General features: G+C 42.1%; 2 protein-coding genes across 6 annotated transcripts; one reads left to right on the forward strand and one right to left on the reverse strand.

Annotated features, from left to right (window-relative positions):
- Positions 1-12,186, forward strand: DFFA (DNA fragmentation factor subunit alpha). 4 transcript variants are annotated; one of them, XM_084651452.1, is made up of 7 exons: positions 1-210; positions 2,208-2,369; positions 3,135-3,268; positions 4,248-4,437; positions 4,646-4,800; positions 5,795-5,994; positions 11,873-12,186. In XM_084651452.1, the coding sequence occupies exons 1-7, from the start codon at positions 84-86 to the stop codon at positions 12,075-12,077; spliced, it is 1,173 nt and encodes a 390-aa protein (XP_084507578.1). In that variant the 5' UTR covers positions 1-83; the 3' UTR covers positions 12,078-12,186. The 4 variants fall into 4 exon arrangements, with proteins under 4 accessions (XP_084507578.1, XP_084507579.1, XP_084507577.1 ...); XM_084651451.1 differs by having other exon boundaries at positions 3-210; positions 3,129-3,268; XM_084651453.1 differs by lacking the exon at positions 5,795-5,994 and having other exon boundaries at positions 2-210; positions 3,129-3,268.
- CENPS (centromere protein S) lies at positions 6,001-26,540 on the reverse strand. Of its 2 annotated transcripts, XM_084651455.1 has the most exons (7): positions 26,409-26,540; positions 24,443-24,566; positions 22,986-23,019; positions 18,854-18,920; positions 17,480-17,615; positions 11,681-11,752; positions 6,001-10,184 (listed from the first exon to the last, which is right to left on the reverse strand). In XM_084651455.1, the coding sequence occupies exons 1-6, from the start codon at positions 26,454-26,456 to the stop codon at positions 11,682-11,684; spliced, it is 480 nt and encodes a 159-aa protein (XP_084507581.1). In that variant the 5' UTR covers positions 26,457-26,540; the 3' UTR covers positions 6,001-10,184; position 11,681. The 2 variants fall into 2 exon arrangements, with proteins under 2 accessions (XP_084507581.1, XP_084507582.1); XM_084651456.1 differs by lacking the exons at positions 6,001-10,184; positions 11,681-11,752 and having other exon boundaries at positions 16,954-17,615.
- Positions 26,541-27,136: the final 596 nt, after the last annotated feature.

Genomic DNA, 27,136 nt, shown 5'->3' on the forward strand with positions numbered 1-27,136 from the left:
GGCTGGGGCTTGTCTTTGGGCCGAGGTGCGAGGGGAGCGGCTTAGCTGCCGTTGCTCCTCAGCCCCAGGGCTAGGAGCAGGAGATGGCGGGAGAGGCTCCCGGAAGCGGGGAGTGGGTCTCTCCGCGGAGGCAGTGCCTGATCCGGCGGAAGAGCCAGCGGGAGCACCACGGGGTGGCGGCCTCCTGCCTGCGGGAGCTGCGGAGCAAGGGTGAGGGGGAGCGGGGCAGGGATCCAGGCGATGGGGGAGGGATCCTGTAGGTGGGGGGAGGGGCAGCCTGGGAGAGAGGGAGCTGGGGGGGGGGCAGGGAAACAGTAAATGGGGGCGAGTCGGGGAAGAAGGATGGGGGGCGGGGAGGTTTGTTGCAGTCCCCCTCCCCTATCATACTGTGCCGCCTGCATTACTCCAGCGAGCCTTTCCTGTTGTGGTGGCCCCTCTCTTTTCACAGCTGGGCAACCCCACATTGGCGTTGTGGGGAGGAATCGGGCATAGGAAACAGGCTGTGAGAGAGGTGCCGTGTGACTGGGAGGGTGCTGGGGTTAGATAGAGCAGTGGCTCTCAAACCTTTCCAGATTACTGTACCCCTTTCGGGAGTCTGGTTTGTCTCACGTACCCCCAAGTTTCCTCTCACGTAAAAACTACTTGCTTACAAACTCAGGCGTAAAAATGCAAAAGTGTCACAAAACATTACTGAAAAATTGCCCACGTTCTCATTTTTTTTACCATATAATTATAAATCAATTGGAATATAAATATTGTACTTTACATTTCCTTGTATATTCTATAGACCAGTATAAACAAGTCATTGTCTATGTGAAATTTTAGTTTGTACTGACTTCGCTCGTACTTTTTATGCAGCCTTTTGTAAAACAAAGCAAATATCTAGATGAGTTGATGTACCATTGAGGCAGAGATTCCCTTTGTGGACTGCGGGTAGGCTGCTGGGAAACTTTAGTTTTATTTCAGTACTGAAATTGGCACTGTGCCACGCTGGCCCATTCTGCTTCCTGCTGGGGGTCTTTCCACAAGTGGTGCTGGGCATCAGCACCTTGGCATCATGTACTACATGAGTGAAGGGCTGCACTTGGGAACTTTCCTTGGCCAGCTATCCATTCAACGCATGGCTTTAAGATTATGAATTTTAAATACTGTTGAATCCAGACTTTGCCCATGAAATGTGATCCTTGGCATTAATAGCCCCCTGGCTTATGAGTGATGTATGTGTAGAGCCCCACTGTTGGTTTCTTTAGGTTTTAGGAGGCTGGCAGAGTTAAATCTCCCACATGCCCAGAGGCACTGAGCTATCAAGTCCCACATACATCACTGTAGATGCTTCTCAGGTACAGCTCATGTCATGTTAAAGGTTAAGCCTCGTAATTGCATTAAAGATTTTTAAGCTCCATTAGAGACGAAAATTGTTTTGGCTAAATCTATACTATTCCCTTCAGAGAATACAGGCTGTGTGTACTTGTCTTGTGCTCTTCTTTAAAATGGCTATGTAGGTTTGTCTTGCATATGCAAGTATAAATGGCTAAGAGAGTATTCTGATCTCTTAAGTCTCCTTGCCTCTGTGGGTTCCCCTCAACTGCCAAGGTGCTGATAGGCACTACAATCACTTAAAACTGTTGACAAACAATGGATGTGTGTTGCTGGACAAGCCTAGATACCTAGTGCAGCTGGAAAGGCATTCTTATTTATTTGTGTTATCTGGTCTGGCTGGGGGAGCTCCCAGCCCAACCTCTCGACACCCACCTGTTTCTCCTGGATCTATCCAGCAACATTTCATGAGTCTGTCTGTCTGACCTTTCCACCTTTTATGTCGTAGACCAGCAGGATAGAGGATTAAAATTGAGGACCTCTCCTGGTGTCAAGATAGGGAGATTTGGAAAATGTGCATGTGAAAATGTAGTTTCTAGGCTGCTCAGCCACATTTGGCCTTGTAAAGGAGGATGAACTCCCAGGAAAGGAGCATTTTTTGAGCTTGTATCAGGAACAGCATTAAAAATGTGGATTGATGGAGACAAATTAGTAAACATAAACCAGAGAAGAGTTGATGTACAGAATCTGCATGTCGACAGGGGCCATTCACTTACCTATCCTAGCGGTAGCCCCAAGGGAAATTTGTGTCTGTCATATGTGCATAAAGGACAGTGTTTTTGCCTTGCCAAACTTCCTTCTGCCTCATGAAAACACTTTATCTTCTGTAGCCTGTGACATTCTGGCCATTGACAAGGCCTGGGAGCCCATCACCTTAGTTCTGGCAGAGGATGGCACCATTGTGGATGATGAAGATTACTTCCTGTGTTTACCGCCCAACACCAAGTTTGTGGCACTGGCCAGGAATGAAAAGTGGACCAGCAGCTCCACAGGTACAAGGCTGGAGGGGAACGTATTGTGATGGAGTTCCCCCGCTTCAGGGTGCCACCTGGGACTGGGGTCCCACTGAGCTTGCCACACTTATGTCTTAACTTTCCAGACACCAAGACCTCCACTGAAGATGGACTGATGACTCTGCTGGAGGCCTAGTTTAAGTTACCACCTCTGCACTCCCTCGCCTCGGGCTTGAGCGGAGCAAGTGTTACAGACATGGTGATATTGGTCCTTTGCCCTCCTATTCACTTACAGAAACTCGCTTGTGCTGAAAACTGAGGAAAGGACAGATGATGATGATGATTATGGTGATGATAATTAAGGGGTGGGAAGAATAGCAGCCAAGATTGAGAAGAGGTGTGAGGGACAATTCTTTCTTCACAGGAAGTCTTGACATAGACACCATGAAAAGAGACTTTTTTAAAAAATGTTTTAAATGTTAAACACCCCATTCTCCCTCTAATCTCACATAGACAGATCAGTGCAAGAGGCTGAGTCCAAAAGGCTAATGATTATTTCCTGGAAGCAACATTTTGAACACTCTCTAATTCTAGTGTAGATTTCATAGCTGTGATTCCAACTCTGAGGTAAGAAAACCCCTCTAGCTCAAAGCTTAGAAGCTGTTTAATTTACCACATCTATCTCCTGTTCAGCAGCTTTGTTCATATACCCCCTCAGTAAGGGCTTTTTGGATTTTGTTGTTGTGATCTTTGCAACCATGAGTTTTTCCACTCTTATGACTGTGGTCATTTCTCAAGTGTCAGATGGGGGCACAGCCTGGCTCTCAAGGGAGTCCATAGATGAAGTGGATAGCGGTGAATCGAAGTGGAAGCATCTGGCAAGACAGTTGAAGGATGACCTGTCCAGCATCATTTTGATGTCTGAGGAAGACCTCCAGGTATAGTGAGAACCCATATGTCACACTTGTCTCCTTCCTTTAGTTTCCTCATTAGAAGGGAGATGGTGAAATCTTAGGAAAGGAAAATGCATACTGTTGACTTGGCTCTGGTGCAGGAGTGAAGTTCTGCTCTTGGGGAAATGTTCTCCCAATGGAATGAATAGGCTTTTGAAAATGACACTGTGTAAATCATTCTTTTACACACACAATACACCATCTGTTCTCCATTACCTTGCTCACTTGATCCAGCATCCCTCCTCTCCATGCTGACTCTCATCTTTTCTACCTTCTCTCCCATACTGATGCTATATCCCTACAGTTTTTTGGTTCTCAGACATAGACTGATTCATCTCTCATCCCATGTGTTTTTTCATTCCTCACGAAGCTCTTAGTTCCTTCCTATAGGGTTTGTATCCTGGCCTCCAACCACACCTGTCCTTTTTGTTTGTCTTGCACTTTGGTCTATGGAGGGGTTTAGAAGACTTGATTATTGGTTCCAAGTAAATGATCAGCTGCATGCCAGAACACTTCCCGCCCCTTAACATCTGTGCATAACAGGATTTGGTCTTAATGATTGCTGCTTGTAGTACTCATTCAGCAGTCTGGATCAAAAGTTACTTTCCAAAAGCCAGTCCCTGTTGGTGTTGGCATGTCTCACTCAAACTGATCAGTGGGGCTTTTGCTGTAAAATTGTTAGAATTTCTCTGTGTTGTTTCAAAAGTAGGCGATAATTTCACACCTTTCTGAGGGACATTTGACTGTAGGTAAAGAACTTTAGCTTGTGGGAGTGCCAGTTAGAACGACTTGGAAATGCCTAATAAAACTTGCTGTATCCTTGCAAGGTTGAGACTTTTTCTCTGTATGTGTGACTTGGGAGGTATGCCATCTTTATAGCTCTGTTGTAGTCAGTCCGATAGAACAATTAAAATGTGGCTTACCTAAATCGTTCCATGTAGCAGGACTCCACTGTTTCGTTTAGGTTCTCATTGATGTACCATGTTCAGACTTGGCCCAGGAGCTTTCCCAGAATCAACCAAAAACCCAGATGTTACAGGACACCCTGCAGCAGGCGCTGGACAGACGAGAAGAAGAACGCCAATCCAGACAGCTTCTGGAACTCTACATGAAGGCCTTAAAGAATGAAGGCAGCATCTTAACCAAGGCATCAGGTAAGGAGCATGAGCAACTTTCCAGAGACATCTGAAAGGGATTAAAGGGGAGGGGAAATGAGAAAGCTGCATGAGCCATTGCTGCTGTGAAGGAGCTTGTGATGACGCTGCTGTAGTTGGTGCAAACTGATCAAACTGCATTCCCAGCCCTCCACTTGTGTTCATGCTGCTGGCTACTGTTAAACACTGTCTCCCTGCTACTTTTCAGAACCTGACGCTGCACCCAGGGAGGAGATGAATGTAGTCAACACTGATAGCAGCAGTGCAGGTGCCTCCGCCAAAAGATCACTCAGTAGCGGGATCCTTGCTGCACTGAAAGAGAAACCTGCCCCAGAACTCAGCTTAGACAGTCAGGATCTAGAGGTTGGTAACTTTTGGTCTTCACCCTGTTCTAGGCAGGCTGACTGGCATCTCCGTGTGCAGAGAAGGGATGTAGGAAAAACTGTCCTTTCACCTCTGGAGACCCAAGTGTTAACTCTAGTTTAAGGCACAAAGGTAATGAGATTTGGTCTTCTCTCTCCACTTTATTAAATCCTGGTACAGTATGGTGATCTTTTGTTCAAAATCCCAGCACTGTGGAACCTTGCCACAGCATATACTTCCTCCATGCGTGGAGCTCCCCTGTGGTATCCTGTCTTTTTCCCAAGCAGTACAATTACTCAAATTCCCTTCTCCCCAAAAGGAACCCATCATGGGAACTTCTTGTGAGCTTTGTCAACTGGTCATAGGAAATGGTCACCCAGAATTCAAACTAGGAATATTTTACAAACTAGCTCTTTGAATGCAAATCTGCATTTAGCAGTATTTTTTTTCTTTTCCTATTACCAGGCCAGCTAAAGGTCCCAGTAAAACAGAAAAACAACGTAAATAAACCCTTATCTTGGAAAGGTGAAGGTTTCTAGAATTGCCTCTCATCCTGAAGAGTTTTCATCTTGGTTGCAAGGACCTGTGACTTCCTTGTTTGTTTCTTTCTTCTGTTGACAAAAGGGAGTGTAAATGTATTGATTTTGTTTGGCTGGAGTTAAGTCATTCAGGCACCTACTGGACCTTTCCAGCTCCTAACTTCCAGATGCCAAGTAGAATTAAAAACAAATTAGGCTTGAAAGGTAGAAACTTTAAGTCAGGGAATTGTGAAGCTCAAGGATAAATATGTTAGATCCCAGTGAGTTTTTGGTCTTAATTAAATATACCAAATCATTGCTTGTGTTTCAGCAGTTCTCTCATGGATCCACCTATTTTTACTTTGGGGGGAAGGGTTCAGTTCAGGAGGAGTGTACCACTAGAAGAAATTCTGGCTGTTGTAAAAGACAAGGTGTGGGGCACTGAGGATCAGTGTGTCCAACTTTTTATTTCACAGCTGGTTTTCAAGGAAGACACAGAAGTCTTGGCTCTGGCACTGTGCTGGGATAAGCAGAAGACTGAAGCTCTCCAACAGGCCTGTGATCAGGAGCTCTCCAGGCGCTTACAGCAAGTGCAGGCTCTACGCTCCCTGAGGAGTATATCAAAGGGCAAGAAAAAGCTGCCCTGGGGAGACTGGTTGAGTTCAAAACGCAAGAAGTAAGAGACTTCGCAGCACTGCTGCTGACAGTGCTTTAAATGTGAAAGAAACATAGGTCTCTTGTGTATTAGAGCCAACACAAGCAAATGGTGTGTTAAATTCCCCAAGTACCATAGTTTTCTGGTCATACTATGCCCTGCCTCTAGAGAACTAAAAACTGGGCTTGTCTCTGCCTCTGTGTTGTTAACAGACAGGTTTAATCCCTCTAGTGAGAGTCTAGGATCTCACGTAACCAAAGGCTTTATTTTTTTCAGAGTAGTGGTACTTGTCAAATTTTCTGTAGTCCAGAAACCAGTGTCCTGCTAAATGCTGCATTAGAGAGGTATTTTTGAATGAAGAACTGGGAGCCAGGTGCTCTTGAGTTCTAATCATTATCTCTTCCCTCCCGTCTTTCAGATGCGGGGAGTTACTTACTCAGAGGGGTACTGTGAGGCTAAGCCTTGGTGTACTCTTCAAGTTTTACTGGCATACCTATGTCAGGTAGGAGGGGGGAAATCACACCCCTAACCAACATAGTTGTGCAATCAAAGGGCCTAGTGTAGGTGTATTTCTACTAGCAAAAGAATTATTTTACAGGTATAGCTTACTCCATTCAGGGAACTGGTTTAAGCAAGAGAACTTTTGCTAGCATAAGCTGTGTCTCCACGTGGGGTATCTGTGGGTTTCCTCTACCCATATACTGGTAACTCCTTTCAAGTATAGACAATGCCCAAGTTAGAGGGCACTTTAAACGCTGTGTGAGCATGAGGGTTTTCATACCAAATTCTGAGGCTGCACAGGAGAGTGCAGACCAAGCACATTCTCTTCAGATTATTTTCTAAACAGAGTGCAATAGTGAGAGATGCAGTGTTCTCAGTGCCTGTTCCTGGTGAGGTTTATTACAATTTGTTGTAGTCAGACTGCCAGTGTGCAGACTTTTTCCAGCTACCACTTTATGTGGCATTGACTGAGAACGAGTCTGGGATCCAGGGACTTGAGGTTCAAATCCTGGTTCTGATAATCTCTTGCTGTGTAACTGATCAAATCATATTTTAACTTTTGTGCCATTATTTCCACATGCTACTACCTCCCCCTGCGGGAGGAGAGTGAGAACTGATGTTAAGCATGCCGAAAATTAAAATGCTTGGTTTTTAAAGGGCTTCAGGTAGAAAACTTCATTTTTGGGCCTGTCTATATTCCTATATTTTTATACAACATAATGACACTGTTCTTATTGACTGGCCCTTTTTTTTAAAATAATTTGAAGCACTTTTAATGGAGAATTTTAATATTAAAAGCTTATTATACTATTAAGCTGTTTTATTGTGATGCTCTCACATACTGCCTGGCTTGCTATATATCTCCAAGAACATGACTGTCTAATTATTGGAAACACCCTGATATCACCCAAGCACCAAGGGGGCTTGTCGTCTCAGACTTTTTTTTTTAATTGTAGAGTTTGTGGCAGTTAGCCTTCCCAAAGGTGCCATTTGGCCTTGACCCACATTAATGTTGGTGACAGTGCATTAGCACATACATTCTCTATTGATAGTTCTGTCCTAGGAGAGCAAAAGATAAAAATGCTGAAGCATTTAAAAGGGGCGGTGAATATTTAATATACACAATTATACAGTATTTCCAACATTGCAAACCCATTAATCTAACATTAGGTTAAGCATTGGAGTAGATAAGTCACTTAATGTATAGCAAAGCTGAACATTCAGAAATGCTTCTTGTGTACAGATGTTGCAATCTAGCTTTTAATGAATGAGCCATAACTACAATGCTTACTGTAGTTATAATGAACATAACCCTGAACCAGTTCTAGTGTCTCTGATGTAACTTAAGCAAAAATCTGCTGTCTTATAGGAAAATTAAGTTTAACTTTTATTTCCTATAAAACCATGCTGAATCTTAATTAGGAGTAGGTGTGAGTTAAGGATGTCATTTACTTCTTTCTAATTGAAAGGTATTACCTAGACTTAAACAGGGGATCCTGATTGCCAAGAACCTACTGAAGTGCTGTCTTGTCTCTATGAAATAAAAGCTCACTCTTGGCCTGAACTACCCCTTTCTTTTACAATGGAACAATACGTGTCCATGAGTTGGACAGGGAAAACAATAGTTTATCACACTACTTATTTACCTTCTCACATTGTAAGCAATTTTCCTGCCACAGGGGATGGCTTTTCTCCTGTTGTAGGCTGCCATAGTAGCTGTATAGAATGTTTGTTCATGCTACTCAGGCAAAAAAACCATACCTTATTCAACTGTGTAAAGATAATTACTCGAGTACAAATTCAGCAATGAACTAGACCAGCCAGCACTATGCTTTTCAGTTTACTGATTTTCCTACTGGGCAAAGAACAGTTGAAGGCTTGCCAGCTTTTTCATTATAAAGCCTTATATTCTGAGGGGTACATTTCATGCAAAGCTGAAACTTAGTAAGCAAAAGTTCAACCCAGTATTGAAGATCCTGTTGGGCCCCCATTTATGTAAGAGAAACAGAAGTTGCATGATGTGGGACTCTATCCTGGGAAGCAGTGACAGAAAAAGATTTGGGGATTGTGGTGGATAATCAGATGAATATGAGCTCCCAATGTGATGTTGTGGCCACAAGAGCTAATGTGATAACTGGGATGCATAAACAGGGAAATCTCAGGTAAGAGTAGAGGTTATTTCACTACTGTACTTGGCACTGATGTGACTGGAATACTGTCTCAGTTCTGGTGCCCATAATTCAAGAAAGATGTTAATAAATTGGAGAGGATTCAGAGACGAGCCATGAGAATGATGAAAGGATTAGAAAACATGCCTTAAAGTGATAGACTCAAGGAGCTCAAAAAGAAAAGGAGTACTTGTGGCACCTTAGAGACTAACCAATTTATTTGAGCATGAGCTTTCGTGAGCTACAGCTCACTTCATTGGAGCTCAATTATTTAGCTTAACAAAGAAGGTTAAGGGGTGATTTAATTACAATCTATAAGTATCTACATGGGGAACAAATATTAGCTCTGCAATCTAGCAGAGAAATGTATAAAATGACCCAATGGGTGGAAGTGAAACTAGACAAATTCAGACTAGAAATAAGGTGTAAATTTTAAAAATTGAATACTTGATCATTGAAACAATTTACCAAGTGGTGGATTCTCCATCACTGACAATTTTTAGATCAAGATTGGATGTTTTTTTTCTAAAACATACGCTCTAGGAATTATTTGGGAAAATTCTATGGCCTGGGTTATAGAGGAGGTCAAACTAGGTGATCACAACACTCCTTTCTTGCCTTGGAATCTATGAAGTTTACTCTTAATTTATACTAAACAGTAATGAAAGATGTGTCTCGTGTATAGGTTAATGTTGACACAAAAAGCAAACTACTAGTAGTTGTAATAACATTAAAGATAAGGGTGCAGATATTAGAAAAAACAACACAAACTAGGTCTTCCAAAAAAAATTTAAACTAAGAGAAGTGAAGTCTTTCCCAGAGCAAGCTTTACAGTGATGTAGTATAAAGTAGGAGGTTGTACCAGATAAAGGTATGAAAAACCTAAGGAGCAAGAATAAAAAATAGCATGATCCTTGCAGCTCCACTATAGATAATGCCAATGTAACTATTTATTAAACCTGCTCCTGCAGTCCCTCCTCCCCTTAGAGAATTTTGGGGAAATGAGAACTGCAGGATCAGACCACGAGTTGTTGGGCAGTTGACATTTCAGCCTTTTACCTGAACTGTAGCCCAAATAGTAACAACTTGGTACTTTTCAAGATGCTCAGTCTCTATATTTGCACTCCATTTCAATCATAAAATTATTTCTGTCTATACATTTCTATTCAGTTTTTATTAGAGAATGAGGATGGCGAGAGAGAGTGTAATCACACTTATTACAAAGAGATAGTATTTGTTCACAGAGAAGCAGTCACTGATAATATTCATCCTGATGGAGGCAGCTGTTGCTAAAGCCACTCTAAAATAGACCTTCAGGAAGCTATTTTGTTAGCAGGAGGAGAAAGTCTTCCGGAATAAGTTCCTGCAGGGGGACTTTTCCCATGCTCGAGGTTGTTGAATGGCAGACCTCTCTTGCCGGTTGGCCAGCTCTACCTCCTCCTCCGTCAGGGATGTGTCCTCCATCTGGGATATCCAGTCAACCAGTGCAGAGAGGAAAGTGGGCAAGGTGCTTCTCTTTACCTCTGTCCGCTCCTGCAAGTACTTGTAAAAAAAGAAAGAATTATTAATCTTCGGGGGAGAAACCCTTCCTCCAAGTGAGAAAGGGAAGCCTAAAGTGTGGCTGAAAGGCACATCCTGGCACAGAGAAGGTCACCTAACATCTACGTCTGTACTTCCAGCAACAGTTGCCAACTATTTCTATCAATGTATTTCAGCAACACTGGGGCAAGCTAGCAGTGTGCAAAATCATGGTTTCCCAATTACTTTTTTTGCATGCTCTGAGTCCAGCAGTAATACATTAGGGGGATACTTAATGTTCATAAAACATTGAATTCCTCATTTGAAAAGAGCTGTTGCTGATCACAATATTATCTTTAAGTCAACACAATCATTCCATTCTCATATGGAAAGGTAGAGCTGTTCCCAGGGCCATATAATGATAGCTTAGGCATCTTAAAGAAACACCAACTGGAAATCTAGTCAGTTATTAAGAAGAACTAAAAGATATTGCACCTGCCAATTTCTTTGGTCATACAATCATCTTCCTTTTTGTTTTAAAATTATTTTATTTTCCCTATTGCTCAAGACCCAGGCAAACAAGCTGCTTATATAAAAGAAATGGAAACTGCGTACACAGTAAACTGACTTTTTCCCCCTCTAAGATTTCAATTAATAGTAGTCATAATGTTACTTGCCATAGCAGGTATAAAAGACAGAAGCATTATTTTTAATGTGTCCTTTTAAAAATTCTGTTACTGTCTTCAACATCCTTTAAAAGTCTCACCAAAAAAAATGTCAAGAGCTTTCAGCTAATAAAGTACAATGCTGTAGCTCATTCTATAATTTCAGTGAAAAATCCTTTTTTAATGGTCAAGTTTATGTACTGGTTCTTGGATCTTTTTCAAAAGAGTACAGTAAATCAAACACTTAAAGCTGAAAACTCTTTAAATGGCTAACTTAATGACATTTTTTTAGAAACTAGTAAAAGCATTCAATTATCTTTATAAATTAAGGTACTTTTTTAGTGTAGACACATATAGGCAGCTAAGTGACTAGGCCATTATGTTATTGGAGTATTCAGTTCAGAGCCAGAGTTCCCTGTCTGGGGCTGACAAATCTTTTACGGCAAGATAGGATCATTTATAATGAAAAGTGCTAACGCACTTCAACAAACTGCAGCTCCACTGAGTTGTGACCATTTCTGGGGTGGAGGAAACAGCAGCTAACTGACACAATGATTGTATGTGTATGTTGCGGGAAGGGAAAGATTTTTGGTCAGGGACAACGGGTCAAGCCATTATGCTTATTAAATTTCCCTAGGACTTTAATGTCAGGGGAGCACAGACAGGACCCCAATGTTGAAAGTCTCATCTAAATGATGTACAAATAACATGGTACAAACAAGGCAGTTGTTGAGGCAGGTCAGCCTTTTGGTACTCTGAGGAAGTACCAAATCCCCACTAAAGAAAGGACTGGGATAAACAAGAGGAAATAGAGGGCACAGAGCAGAAAAAGGGGGAACTGAAACAAACCAATACCTCAGATTCTCCTGTTATTAGATCCTGGCAATTTGAGTACCCTGTGGCCCCAGATGAGAAACTCTTGTTCACCTGGGTACAGTGCAAAGAAGAAGAGTGAATAACAAGCATTATAGATATAATGGGTTTTTATCCATTCTCCGCTTACCTGGCTGTCTTTCAATATGTGTCTTTCCTGTATTGGACATGCAGCAGCCCCCATCATCCAGGAGACAGAAGTCAGCAGAAGAAACAGGCAGAGTGGTGGATGTATGTGGAACACTGCCTGATAGAGCTCTGCAACAAGCTACTTCCCTGCCTCGCAAGTTTGTTTTTTTTTTCTCTGGGCTGGAGCAAAACGTCCAGCTCAATGATTTTTATATTACAGCAGCCCCCCTTTTCTCAGCTTATGCAGTGACGTAAAAAAACCAAAGAGCAATTAACTTCCCAACAATACACTGTTTGGATTTAACCCTTAATTAGCGCTTCTGGATTGTGCTGCTATTAAAGTGTGTATTTGCTGTTAATTTAAGCTGCATATGCATTCTGTTTGCTAAAAAAACTGCATCATTTCCTCACTATTATTCCTATATTCCAGGCAGTCTTGAGTACAAAATAGGGTGATTTAGCTGCAAATGATTCATGAGGGTGGATTTTGTGCATGGGTTTGGAGATGGGAGGAAAGGCTGCAGAGTCAATTTAAAGGCAGAAGCATTGCGCCTTACACTATCCTGAATGATCAAAGTTTAACCTCTAATATAGCAAGAATCCTCCACTGCAGCAACCCACTGAAGTCATGGGTTTCAAAAATGTAATGATTAATACATCTGAGCAAACTACATCCTGGAAGGTTTCAGAGTAACAGCCGTGTTAGTCTGTATTCGCAAAAAGAAAAGGAGTACTTGTGATTGCGTGACCAGAGAGATTGAAGTGTTCTCCGACTGGTTTATGAATGTTATAATTCTTGACATCTGATTTGTGTCCATTTATTCTTTTCTACGTAAAAGAATAAATGGACACAAATCAGATGTCAAGAATTATAACATTCATAAACCAGTCGGAGAACACTTCAATCTCTCTGGTCACGCAATCACAGACATGAAGGTCGCTATCTTAAAACAAAAAAACTTCAAATCCAGACTCCAGCGAGAAACTGCTGAATTGGAATTCATTTGCAAATTGGATACTATTAATTTAGGCTTAAATAGAGACTGGGAGTGGCTAAGTCATTATGCAAGGTAGCCTGTTTCCTCTTGTTTCCCCCCCCCCCCCCAGATGTTCTGGTTTAACTTGGATTTAAACTTCAAGAGTGGTCAGTTTGGATGAGCTATTACCAGCAGGAGAGTGAATTTGTGTGTGTATGGGGGTGGGGGGGATGTGAGAAAACCTGGATTTGTGCAGGAAATAGCCCAACTTGATTGTCATGCACATTGTGTAAAAAGTTGTCACTTTGGATGGGCTATCACCAGCAGGAGAGTGAATTTGTGGGGGGGGGGGTGGAGGGTGAGAAAACCTGGATTTGTGCTGGAAATGGCCCAACTTGATGATCACTTTAGATAAGCTATTACCAGCAGGACAGTGGGGTGGGAGGAGGTATTGTTTCATATTCTCTGTGTGTATATAAAGTCTGCTGCAGTTTCCACGGTATGCATCCGATGAAGTGAGCTGTAGCTCACGAAAGCTCATGCTCAAATAAATTAGTTTGATAGGATCCTGTCTGGCAAGAACTCACTTATCAATAGCTGGAATGTGAAATCCTCACTTCTGTATTGTTTTGTCATTATAGTTCCCACTCTGCTATTGTTTGTCCGTATAATCTCTGTCTGGTTCTGTGATTGTTTCTGTCTGCTGTATAATTAATTTTGCTGGGTGTAAACTACTTAAGGTGGTGGGATATAATTGGTTACATAATCATGTTACAGTATGTTAGGATTGGTTAGTTAAATTTCAGGAAAATGATTGGTTAAGGTATAGCTAAGCCAAACTCAAGTTTTACTATATAGTCTGCAGTCAATCAGGAAGTGGGGGTGTGTGAGTGGGGGAAATGGGAACAGGGAATGGGGGTGGGGAAATTGGAATCATGTTTGGCTAAGGGCGGGAACAGGGACACAGGTGTAAGGCTCTGTGGTGTCAGAACTGGGAAGGAGGATACTAAGGAAGGAAACTGGAATCATGCTTGCTGGAAGTTCACCCCAATAAACATCGAATTGTTTGCACCTTTGGACTTCGGGTATTGTTGCTCTCTGTTCATGCGAGAAGGACCAGGGAAGTAAGTGGGTGAAGGAATAAGCCCCCTAACATCAACCCTCTTCAAAGGGAGCAGAAACCTTGGGAATGAATACAGCTCTGCTGGAGGGTCTGTCAGAGAAGCCTTGCTTTGTTTAAAACAAGTTTGAGATCACTTACAATTAAACAACTCAGGTGTTTTTTCTCTTAGTGCTGTGAAGTGTAGCTATATCACTTTCAAAGGCTTCCATTCCCTTCACAGAAGTGAGCAGTAGCAACACAACAGTTCTTTGAAGAAGATGTTAACAGGCAGCTGGAATGAAATCTTGAAATGCTAGGGATCCACTGAGAGCATCTAAAGGGGGAAGGATGCAGTTTGGATCTGCCTGAAGTTCTTTGGGGGAGCATATGAGGCTCACTCAATTTCTTTCCTACACCCCAACACAGCAATAGTTGGAACCTTTGACAGACTGAGTATAATTTGGATTAAGGAGTCCTAGCAATAATTTGGAGCTAGAAGCAGAACTGAAGGCATACTGGTCTTTTGGTTTGTGAATGTATCCAACATATTTAAATCGTATACTTTGCATTTGAAAGAGATTTACCAATATTAACTAAATAGCTGCCACCAGTCATGAGGTGTATAGGCTCTGTCCAGCAGTTGGCAAGGAAAGGGTTAAACTTCTGCCTCAGTCGGCCCAGAGTGCAGGAGTTTGCAGGGAGGGCAGCTGTGTAGAATTAATTATTTCTCCCTCCCAGGTCATTATAAGAGGGGTATACTCTGGGGACCCAGGGCCTCTAGGGCTTTATCTACAGTAGAGAAAATGTCTGTGCTATGACTGGACCCCCAACATGTTTAATGTCATACACTAGTCCTCCAAATGGTTTACATGCCTATTAAATATAGCTGTTTTGATTAGGCTTGCCTTCAGCAGAACTAAACACCAGTTTAATCTGCACAATGTAAGTGCTAGTGTGGATGGCACTAAAATAGTACCCGTAGTCTTCCACCTACTGTCACAGAGGGCACTACAGCTTTTTCAGAATCTGTTTCTTCTGTGGGCCTTGCCAGGAACTGTGGGAGATGTACCCAGAGAACACTGCCACTGAAACTGTTTAGAAGAGTGCTAGTGTGGAATAGTTCAGAACACTAATCAGCATGGGTCTATTCTCCTCCCTCCACCTTCCCCCAAGTTAATTCTTTAATGTAGACAGGGGAGAGTAATATTAGGGAAGGAAATAATACTCAGTCATTCCTGGCTCTTAAATTCTGTGCTCATTCCTATAATGACAGATGATCATCCCCTTTCTAGATATGGTAAAACTAAAGCTGAAAAAAGTTGCACAGAATCACATGGCAAGACAATATCAGAACTGGGAATGGATTTTAGAAATCCTGAATCTGATGCCCCTCTCTAATCAATAGTCTTTGCTATGCTACTTTTAGATCCTAATTCTAAAAATATTATCCTGTCTCTGCAGTCTTGCCAACCCTGAACCTTCAAAAATCATGAGTCATGTTTATTTTTTAAAAACAGATTTGGGGTTCTTTATATTTGCCGTCTAGTTTCTGAGCCTTTAGGGTAAACTTAGTCATATTTTCAAGCTTTTTTCCAAAACCATGAGAGCTAGAAACTTTTTTTTAAATGAAAGCAGAGACTTTTATGAAATCACTTCACTCCAGGAACTCAGGTTTTATGAAAAACACCAAATATCACAGGTGTTGGCAACACTGTCTCAGTTGCTATAATGCTAAGAAGCAGTTAAAGACAACTCCATGCTGAGTGCAGTCTGAAATAGTAGTTTAAAGAGACTCACTCCTCATGGAGTCAATTCCACCCAAAAATTCAACAGCTGAAGCCTTCCACAGCTCATATAGGATCAAATTCACACAGCACCAGAAATTCTGTGGAGCAGACCGTATCAAAAGGCAGATCAACCTCAACATTAGATACTTCTCTGGACTTTATTTTATAGCCTCTTCCCCAGAATGGCTAAATAAGTAATCTGATTAAAAAAGTGAATAAATTAAATATCACATGGAGTAGCATGAGGGCCCAAATGATGAAAAGACTGAACAACGTCAATGGCACAAATGTTCTTAAGGATATAACACCAGGGTTTTGGGGTCATAATCAGCCCAGTCAGCCACATGTTTCAGAATTCCAAATATTTCTGATCTGGTTGGCTGGTGTAGTGGGTAGTGCTCTGCACCATCATGACTCCAGAGACTCCAGTTTAATTTTCAGACATAACCCCCATTTCCCAGCCCCTCTGAAGGTGACAATGCTATGGAGGTGTCACACTCAGCTAGATAACGATCCCCTGCTGGTTGCTTTGGAAGCAGCACTGAAGCTCAGAAGAGCTGCTATTTCAAAGTTCACTGGGGACTGTAGGGACCTTTGAGGAACAAAACTTGTATGGAAGCTCCACACTCAGTCTTAGCTAGAGCAGAGGGGCACAGAGTGTGGCACGCAGAATTAGACAAGTTATCCAGCTGAGGCCTCACCAGGGGTAAGCAGAATGGGACAATTACCTCCCAGGTCTTACATATGACATTCATCTTAATATGCCCCAGAATGATATTAATCTTTTTTGCAACTGCATCACATGTTCAAATAGACACAGGTTCATTGAGCTGAGAAAGTCCATAAGGCAGAGTGCTAACTGGAACAGCTCAGGATGAGTGAGCGGCACAAGTCTAAGTTCAGGAAAGGGCAAAAAAGAAGCTACTAAAGAGGCCAGTCTCATCCCCCTATATATAAGGATCAGAATAATTATTTAGAAATGACCCTGAATCATAGGTGCACCAGTAAAGAAGGTTGAGGACACATCCAATAGTAATCCAATGCTACATTTGACTTTAGCCAGAAGGTCTGGCAGCAGCAGAGGAGATAAACTAATCTTAGGATATGTTGTCAGTATCTTCTGTTTCATCTAAACACAAGGGCTTGAAGTACAGCTTGTTCATTCTAATTAAAATAAGAGTGTTGCACACAAGTAATTTCACTTGGGAAAATGATGCAGGAAAATCTACTTTAATAGCCAAAAAGAATGACAAGCACGAGTTATGGCTGAAAAATGTTTATACACTTCAACAAAGTAGCAACCAACAAGTGTGGAGTATCACAATTCGGACTGGCAATTTGAAGAAGCCAACCACAAATGACATGGAGGATTGCCAGAAAGCGTCCTTCACACTCTAGATTCTTTTATGTGGCTAGGCAAAGGATACCTTGCTTTAGAGTTTCAAGCACTCAATAATAAATTCTCTTTTGGGAAATATAAATAGAAAAACATGAAAATATGGCAATACTTGTCTTTGTAAGCCTTCCTTTGATGACCTCTAAAAAGCTTTTGGTGTTGATGCCTGTTTTTGCAGATGGAACTAAAACATTAATCGTGTTCACCTAAAACCTAAGGACTCAATGCTGTAGCTACCCCACAAAGGCAACTCCCAATGGAGTTCCCATACAAATAGGCTGCAGTTGTTTCCCTAGGATAGTATTGGATCCTTACTGCTCCATGTTTCAAAGCAGATTGCAAGCAAAGAAGTGGTTTGAGAGGAAGATCATGCCATGTTGGAATCCTCACTCTCAGCCATAGCAGCCTCCACCTGCTCATCAGAGGTTCGTCTTCCTTTTGCTGCGCTGGACTTCTTTTTCTTCCTCTCCTTTTGTTCCAGATTATTCAATGCAAGCTCTTCACTCTTCTGGGTGATATACCTTAGCTAACAACAGAGAATTATTAATCAGTCATCTGCTGGGGATTAGCTAACAACAGAGAATTAATCAGTGATCTGCCTGTTCACGCACCCTAAGAAAAAAAAGCTGGCCAACTTCCTGTCTACAGACAGAAACATTCCACTCACCAGTAGGGCCAGGCACCAGCTGTCCTATTTTTTGACTAAAACCTTCATTTTTATTTGGATTTTCTGTAGAAACATCCTAGAGAACTGAGATCCCAGTGCTGGATCAGTGCCTTGGCTTCGATGCTGTACCCTGTTCCCTTACTAGCTATGTTTACACAGATTTGTAGCTAGCACAGTTGTGGTTCCAGTATGGAGACAGCACAGTAATCTTGTTCAGACACTCCACATCCAATTAAGTTATACTGCATCTGGTAGTTAGGATATAAAATAAAGGTCCAGTCCTCACCAATTCTTCTGAGATGGGCTTGTGTCACATGTCCCACATGGAAAGAAACAATTACCCAGATAAGGCTAAAATTAGCAGCTGAGGCACATTTGCAGAGAAGTGTACAAGGTTGCACAGAAGTATCTGTTTAGATAGTAAACTCTTCAGAACAAGGTCTCTGGTTTCTGTGCAGTGCCAAACACAATGTTGGTGCTTAACACTTGTTCCAATGTGCAGGATCTATGTTCTCTTCCTGATGACGTTTAGATGCTTACCAGGATAGCTGTTACATGTAACAGCTAAATTATGCGGAATGCACATCGGATCTCATATAGGCCATCATATGACAGAATATTTACAGAAATCTGGGAAGAATAATCTCCACTTTACTGATGTGTTAGGTCATTTAGCAGCTTTGATGAGATTTCCCTGACCCGAAACTCAACCTCCAATGAACATGTTACAATATCTTCAGACTTGGAAAGAGATTCTTTTGTTTTTCCTGTCATGTTTTTATGTTCTGCACCAGGAGCCTCAGCAGCTTTGCTGTATCTAGAACACGGCTGCTGCTCCAGCTGTAATCAGATCTGTGCTACTATACTGAGGAAGAAATGTCAAACACTAGAGCAGGATACAAAAACAATCAAACTGATCACCAAGGATGCTGGTTCAGAGATTGGTCTTGCCACCCCACTATCCATATTTTTTTCTGGGTTATAATTTAAAAGCAGGTGTTAATAATTTCACCACCTGTTTTTATGCAGATGCTCTTGGGAATGCTCGTGTAATTTATTAGGAATAAAATGGAGGGAGGGAAATGTGTTAATCTCACCAAAGAGTTGCTCCTCCTGGCCAAAAGCTTCACATCTTCTGAATTGATTACAGTTCGTTTTCCATGCCTGCATGAAATTAAAAAAACAACCAGTTTGCAGTATGTTTGCTGAGATCTGTAGCAAAGGGATGTTAAAAAACACTAAGTAAAAAAGTCTGTACACCTAACCATGAGCTCTCTCACCTGTATCTGACCATCTTAGAATGAGATGGATCAGCAAGAGTCCCCAGCCACTCTTATTTATGATAATAAGTGATAATTTAGACAGCACCTTTCTTTTTATCCAAGGGTCTCAATGCTCTTTACAAATATGGATATTATCCCAATTTTGCAACACCCCTTAGGGTGCTAAGCATTTCACAGAAGACTTAAAAAGAAACAGTCCCTGCCACACAAGATCTTACAAGTTAAACTGATGAGGAAAACAGGCATGAAGCGTTCCAGCCACTTGTCTAAAACTCACATAGTGAATCAATTTCAGAATTGGGAACAAACGCAAGTGGTCCGGACTCACAGATCCTGCTCTAAGCCACAGTTGTTTGAACCCAAGCAGTCTCCTAAAGCTCTGCTGTTCTTGAGATAAACTCCCATGTCCCCACCTGAAAAAGGTGGCAGTGTCCATGGAACATGTTAAAATGGTTTTAAAGTCCTTCCTTGAGGAACATATCCAAAAAATAGTGATGGAAAACTGTACCTCTGAACCAGATCCCTCATGTGCAGAATTCCACAAGGATCAATTATGTTGCCAGACCTATTCACCTTTTAGCCATAATGAGAACTGGTAAGATGACAGACTCCTGCACCAGCAATACGCAGATGACACATGGCTCTACTTCTCCTTCACCACATGTGACTGTACCACCACTGCTAAGATGGCCCAGGGCTTTGATTAAATCAGCTCATGGACGAACAGAAGCTGGTTCAAGCTGAACCCAAGCAAGACTAAGGTGATGCTGGTGGAAAGAGGAAAACACTTTGAGGAATTTGCAGTTATGGTGCAGTCTCCTTTGGTTGAAGGTACACAACCCATAACTGGACAATTCAGTCCATTGTTTAGAATGGCTCTTGAGTCCTCGCTGATGCTAAGCTCTCACAAAACAGCATCTATGAGAAACATTTTCTACCATTTCCAGTTGCCTATGTCTGGGTCCTAGCTAGTCACTATTTCTAACTCTGGGTCTATAGGTCTGAGTTTAGGGGTGTGACCTGCTGACATCCTTCCTTGGGATGTGGGATGCTATAATACAGCTGCCTAGACCCTGAAACCAGTGGCTTAGATTTCCTAAGCCTCCCAGTCACTCACACATGCACCCTGAGAGTTCCTGTGGGAATTCTGGCTTTCAGTTTACCCCCTTTGGAGACAACATAGTTGGAAAGCAAGGAACACAGATTCAGAAAGGAAGTTCTTAACCACAGAAATTTTTCTCTTAAGGCACTCGAGAGTCCCAGATCCTGGAAAACAACAAAAAGTGCTGAGACACACCCTCCCATGCTCTGATCTCACTCTTCCTGCAAGTCTTTGTTACACACTGTGACAGTCGGCCCCCCTGCACAGAGAAGGACCTTGCTCTTAAATAGCACCTTCATCTCTCTGCCACATACTCGCACTGAGAAGCTCCAGATCTGGGAGTCAACTTTGCTCCTTTCTTGTGGGCCCCTATGTAGAGAGACCACTGTTCCATGGGGGTGTGCCAGTAGTTGAGACAATGAAAATCGGCAGCCTTAGATCGCAGTCTTGATGGCTTTTCAGTCCTTCAATGAGATATTAAACACCTTTCCCAGGCAGTGAGCATTTCCAGGATTGTGCAGTCACAGTGCCCAATATTTCCACACATAATGTGAAATAAGTTCATAATCTGACAGACATCCCATCCTGTCACACTCACCACCATCCACTTCAAGAGCAAGGCACATTTCTTCAGCTAGCCTTCTCTAGCACAGAGTAGCAAAAAAAAAAAAAAAAAAATCTACCCAAACATTACACATAATTTCCTCTCTAGGAAGAGAATTAGAGAGAAAATGAACCACACATGACAGATGTTAGTCACACATCTTAATGGTTTAATGGAAGGTGCTCAGATTCTATGGTGATGACGGCCATAGAAGAACCTATATAGAACATGATTTTGGCAATTAATTGATCTTTAAATGGTAAATAAGCCCGATGGGATGTTAGATAGGGTGGGATCTGAGTTACCACAGAAAATTCTTTCCTGGGTATCTGGCAGGTGAACCTTGCCCATATGCTCAGGGTGGGGCACGGGTCACTTGCTGGAGGATTCTTCGCTCCTTGAAGTCTTTAAACCATGATTTGAGGACTTCAGTAGCTCAGACATAGATGAGATGTTTTTCATAGGAGTGGGTGGGTGAGATTCTGTGGCCTGCATCGTGCAGGTCAGACTAGATGATCATAATGGTCCTTTCTGACCTTAATATCTATGAATAACTGAAAACTGGCACCTCAAACAACGCAGCTCCCTCTGACACCATCTTAGGTTACTGGGTCAGTTTTGACTCAGAGTGCCACCTACTGAATCCCCAGCACTACTTTAAGCTCTCTAGTTCAGCCGGATAAGACACCCCCATACTGCTAAGCGTTCAGAGCTTGTGAGTCATCTAGTCCCACTCATTTAGATGATAATGCATTTCCCTGTCATCTAAAGACACTGATTTAAAGCTATCACTTGAAAAAAAATAAACCCTTCCAGTGACCCAGAGGAAGAAATGTGCTGGCAGGCAGCCACACAAGCAGATGATGTAACACTGGGAGGGGAAGGCCTCTTGAGAGGAAAGAGAGGCCAGGAGAAAGCAATACTGAAAGAGATGTCCCAAGTAGCACAGAACAAGGTGTAAGACAAGAGTGAGGAGGCTGCAGGGGGTGTTTAGGAAAGAAGCGTTGGAAGAGCAATGAGAGTAAAGATGTAGATGGGGTGAAGTTGTGCAGGGTCTTGATGCAGGGGACAACAAGCTTGAACTTGATTTCAAAGATGTGGGATTCAAAGAGGGGAATGACACAGTCCCAAGAACTGGGAAAGGAAGGCAATTTTAGCAGTAGGGCTTTGTACAAGCGGACGAGTGGCAATAAATGAAGGGATGTTGAGAGAGCAGAGATACAAGGATGCTTGGGCACTTCACGTTATAAGAGTAAAGTTAGATACCCATCCATTTAAAGCAAATACACAGATGACCCAAAACAGAGATTTTAAATCCACAGGGGTTTTGCATACAGAAATAATACAATGGGGAGGAAGGACTGTTGGCATCAAACCTGACTTGTTGGTACACTGAAAAGCTTCAGCCTCTACAGTCCTCAGTCATTCAAGTGGTTTCATAAAAACTTTCAATAACAATAATTTTCTGTTACCCACAGTTCTAATTGAACAGATGAGTACAAATCACAGGCACATCACACAACAGAAGTTTTACAAGTGTAAAACCAACTACTATTAATCCGTTCTTCGAGAAGCACGACTAATGCTAACAAGCACAGCAAAATGATAACCTCTGACTGTGGTTACTGTGCTGTATTTATCCAGACATCTGCATGCAATTACATTAGAGAGAACACAATTCACACACAAGACTACACTCAGGAAGCAAGTTTCAATACAAGGGCTTTATAATTCTCTAGGTAATTTATTTATTTTGTATTGTGTATGTTTTTTTTCTTTCCTTGGTACAAACTGACAAAGCAATTCTGAGACAAACGGATAGGAGGGGGAAACACAAGCCACAGTACTATCCAGAGTCCTTAAGACACGACTCACATCCATTAAACAGTTTCTGAGTCAAGCAGGAAAATGCCTTGACAGTTTTGAATCAACATTACCAATACAGACAGTCCACTCAGATGAAAAAAATATGACACTCTTGACCCCAACCAAACAATGAGCACTGAATAAAAGCTACATTCTAATTCAGAATGGCTTCAGTATCTGTTACCTAACCTCACAATCACCCACCAAATGAAAAACAGGCTGGGCCCCTTGAAAAATGCAGAAAGTACAGGCACTCTCAAATACAATGGGATAGGGGGAAAAGGAAAGAGAGGTCATTCTGTATCCAAATATATCACCGAGTGAGAGCAAAAAACCAAGACTTTGTAAGGATTAAGTGTTCTTGGTGTACATACCTTGCAAACATTTCAAGGTCTTTTGCAAAATTTTCTGAAAGAAAAATTTTAAAAATACATTTCATACAGTTAAAACACTTCCTAAAGTCAACAAGATTAAATCTATTTCATTTCTACAGCAATTATTGTGGCCAATAATGTCTCATGTACAAAACACCATTTGACTCAAAGCATTTCAGAAAATACATTTAGCATTGTTGCTTGTAAGGTCACCATCCTTAGATATAAAGGGCAGCACCCATGCAAACAGCAGTGTAAAATATGATGCACAACGGTGCGGGGAGGTGATGGATATTTTTGGATAGGGACACCAGGGCAAGTTTCTGTGTATGATTATATAATAACAATAAACTTCTGCTCTTACAGACATTGCCCTGGGACCTTTTACATCCATGCAGAGCAAAAAGGACCTCACATTTTTAAGGCCTCAGTCTGAAAGACACAAACAGCATTATACTCAACTTATCTACCTTGGAAGTATGATGGGTTGCGTTGTTCTGCTAGAATTTGAAACTGTGGTCCCATGAGTTCAAGGATTACATACTTGAATATTAGACCCGTAAGCCATCTACATTGGCCAAACACCTCTGGCTAATCTCAAGTGGTTAATGTTTATAAACCTCTATCAGTGCTAAACATTATTATGATTTCATGTGACACGGCTGAAGAGGCCCAGTCCACATTGTGGCTCTATGGCAGAAGTTGTACCTAGGGAGAAAATGACACCTTTTGGGGCTAATACCCAACTGTTACAAGAAGTACCGTGCATACAAAGTAGCCATGGCCTTGTTTTAAAAAAACAAACAAACAAAAACAACACATTTCATTAATTGCATTTATTTATTTCAAAGACTAGATATAAAATAGCAGTGAAGGCTTCTGGACCATTATACATGATAATTTGTAGTTAAGGGGAGATTATGAACAATAAGCTGACTTGGTAAGTAAACCCAGGTCAGAGAAATGCTAAGCAAGCATAAGCTCCTCCGATGGCCCAAGAGTTTATATAGCAGTTATCATGCAGAAACATCTGAAGCATTTTCAATTTACAAAAAAAAAAAAAAAAAAATGAAGTGCAGAAAACACTATTTCAAGAGATTGAATAGCTGCATATACAATAAGAAAGGCAAGCCTCAACCCTGCAGTCCGAAAAGGCTCTCTCTGCTTTGCACTATCAGGCATCAGCCAAAACAACCATGTTATCTGGAACCATTATCAATACACATTCTTGAGACCAGTTTCTAAATGTGGGCCAATTTCTTGCATAGATGAGACCATATCTGAGGTTTCATAAACCTTGTGTTAAGTACCCCTTCATACCAGGAAAATAAAGTTAATATTTCTTGTACTCTTTAAAAGTGACCCAAGACACAGTCTAATTCCAGTTCTATTTTTTAAAAAGCACTTAATCTCCACTGATTGTTCCTGTGTACAAATATAGATATGTATGGACATACCACATTGCCTGAAGGTGATCTCTGAAATAGCTGCAATGGTTTGTTTGCTGAACTGAATGCCTTTGTCTTCTGCAACTTCTTGGCACAGACAACCAACAGTGTAGTGAACTGCAGCCTTTAGCCTCTGAAACAATCCAAAACAATTACACAGTTGACTTTACATACCAATACACCACCTCTCAAGTAAATTATAAAGAAACATTCACTGACTGAAAAGATAAAACATACATCATTGTTTAACAATACAGAACAAAATTATTGCGACAGCACATTTATGAAGCGTGTAGGTCCATAAGTGGATATGATGCTTTAAAATACAGACAAAAATGGATTCCCTTACCCTTAAGGGTTACAGTCTAAATTAAATTGGAAAAAAACAAGATGGGAAAGGACAACAGAGTCAATATAAAATATATTGGGAAAGGTCTATGTCCCTTAAGGATATCAAAGACTTTAAAACAAATTATTAATATTTATTATTAAAATATTAAAGTAATGAATGTTTGATCAAATCACAGCATCAATGATACCTTGCCCTTTGCTTTTCCGTTACAAATTACCTACGATGGTTTCTGTTTACTTAGGTTTGAAACCAACACTTTTTTTTTTTAGTTTACAATGAGCTCAGACCACCTTTGTACAATTGATCTCATTTGTACGGTGCGTGTGTATACAAAAGTAAATCCTATTTATGGGCCTGATCCAGGGAGATGCTTAGCATCTTTATCTCCCATTAACTTCAGAAGGACGTCCTTAAAGCCTGATCCATCTGACAAATACTTAGGCCTAGATCCTCAAAGGTATTTAGGCTCCTAACTTTCAGTTACTTCAATTGATGTTAGGAGCCTAAATACCTCTGAGGATCTGGGCCTTATATGCTTATGTAGAGCTTGCTACTCTAAAGAATCTATGAGATTACCCTCAATACTAAGCACTGCAGCAGGTGGCAAGTGGCTGAAGAATCAAGATTTGAGTGGAGATGTATACTCTGTCCAATATCCACAACTTAATTTTGTGAGAGAGAGCCAGAAAAAGCACAATAAAAATATTAAAAACATAAATTAAAGGACAGCATCTTTGGTGCTCTGAGGCCTTCTCATATTGTTGAGATGTACTTATATTTAAATGCTGGACTTTTTTTGTTTCCTCTGGACAATTTGACTCTAATTTGATTCTTCCATTACGAAACTGACAATTTAGCGACTTGATTTACGTTTAGGGTCTTCCAGAAATATACTGTGAATTATATAACATAGAACCATTTACTGCATTATAGCACAAAAGAGGCTAGTCATGTATCAGTTCAGATACTGGCATAACATTATTGGACATACCCAGTCCAGCATAGAAACACATGGGAAGACAATAAAAAAGCAATATCCCACACTGGAAGTGGGTGGGAAAGAACTGGAGGGAACACCATAGCTCTAGAAGGGGATTAATGACACTTTATAGGGCAGAGATTTTCAAAGGCACAAATGGGAATCCTCCGCCCATATAAAATACCCTCCGCCAGGGGAATCTCCATTCTCTAAACAGGGGTGGGAATAGCATCCATGGGGATGGATGGGGAGGGGAAAAACAGACAGAGCTATTCCTAAAAGCAGGTTGTGGAGTGGGGGAGAAATAGTTAGGGAGAGGGAGCAGAGTTAGGGCATTGGGTGTGGAGGAACATGACCCAAGGAATGAGCTGGGAGAGGCCACCCCGAAGTGATGGGAAATGGGGGCGGGGGGCTCCTATCCCAAGGGGTTTGGGCGAGGAAGGGAGGCAGGAGCGCCCCAGGGTGACTGGGGGAAGGGACAGCACCCTCAGGGGCTGTGTATATACGGGGGTGGGGGTTGGGGGGGAAGACACGGGATAAAAGAGAGGGGCGCGGCCATTCCCCTCCGCTCCCGACAGCGAGAGGCGGCCTGGCGCCCCCGGGACGGGGACGGGGCCGGGGCCGGGCGTCACCTCACCCCGTACCTGGGTGTGTAAGAGGCGCTCGCGCTCCCGCTCTTCCTCCGGCTCCATGGCGCGCCCGGCCTGCTCTCGCGCGAGCGCCACCGGCGGAGCCCAAATCTCCCGCCCAGCGCCCACGGGGGGCGGGGCCGCCCGTGGGCGGGATACGGCGCTGACCCGGCGTGGAGGAGAAAGGTGGGAGGGGAGCTGAGGGGGGAGCAGAGGGGGAGCCGGGCCATGGAGCTGTGGGGGCGGATGGGAAGGGGAAGAGAAGGGAGCATAGGAAGCATTTTTTTAAAAGTCCTCGAGGCCTCTCTCTGGCTGTCTAAGCCTTTAAAATATCTACAGGGCGCTTGGCCTCAATAATAGCCAATGGCAGTCGATCCCTCAGGTTCATTCAGCTGCATCAAAATAATTCAGTTTTATAGTGGTTGCTTGTAACCGTTTCATTGAATGTCACCTCGTTCTTATATTGACGGAGGAAAAAGGAGCACTCAATTTACCTTCTCTGCCCCATTTATTATGCTGCATATTTCTGTTCTGTCCCCCCCTTTTCATCGAATCCCTTCAACCTTTAGCCATTTCCATTGCCAGGGTCTTTCCATGTTTGTCTCCCCCTCTTTTTCCACTGTAAAACTGTCTTGGTTCAGATACTCCTTAACTAGCCACTAGATGTCGTCATTTTCCTATACAATAAATTTTGATAAAATGAATATTAAGGAGTAAGAGGAGAATAATTCATGGTGTGAAAT

Source organism: Lepidochelys olivacea, assembly GCF_965140295.1.
Source record: "Lepidochelys olivacea isolate rLepOli2 genome assembly, chromosome: 18".
NCBI classification, from domain to species: domain Eukaryota; kingdom Metazoa; phylum Chordata; order Testudines; family Cheloniidae; genus Lepidochelys; species Lepidochelys olivacea.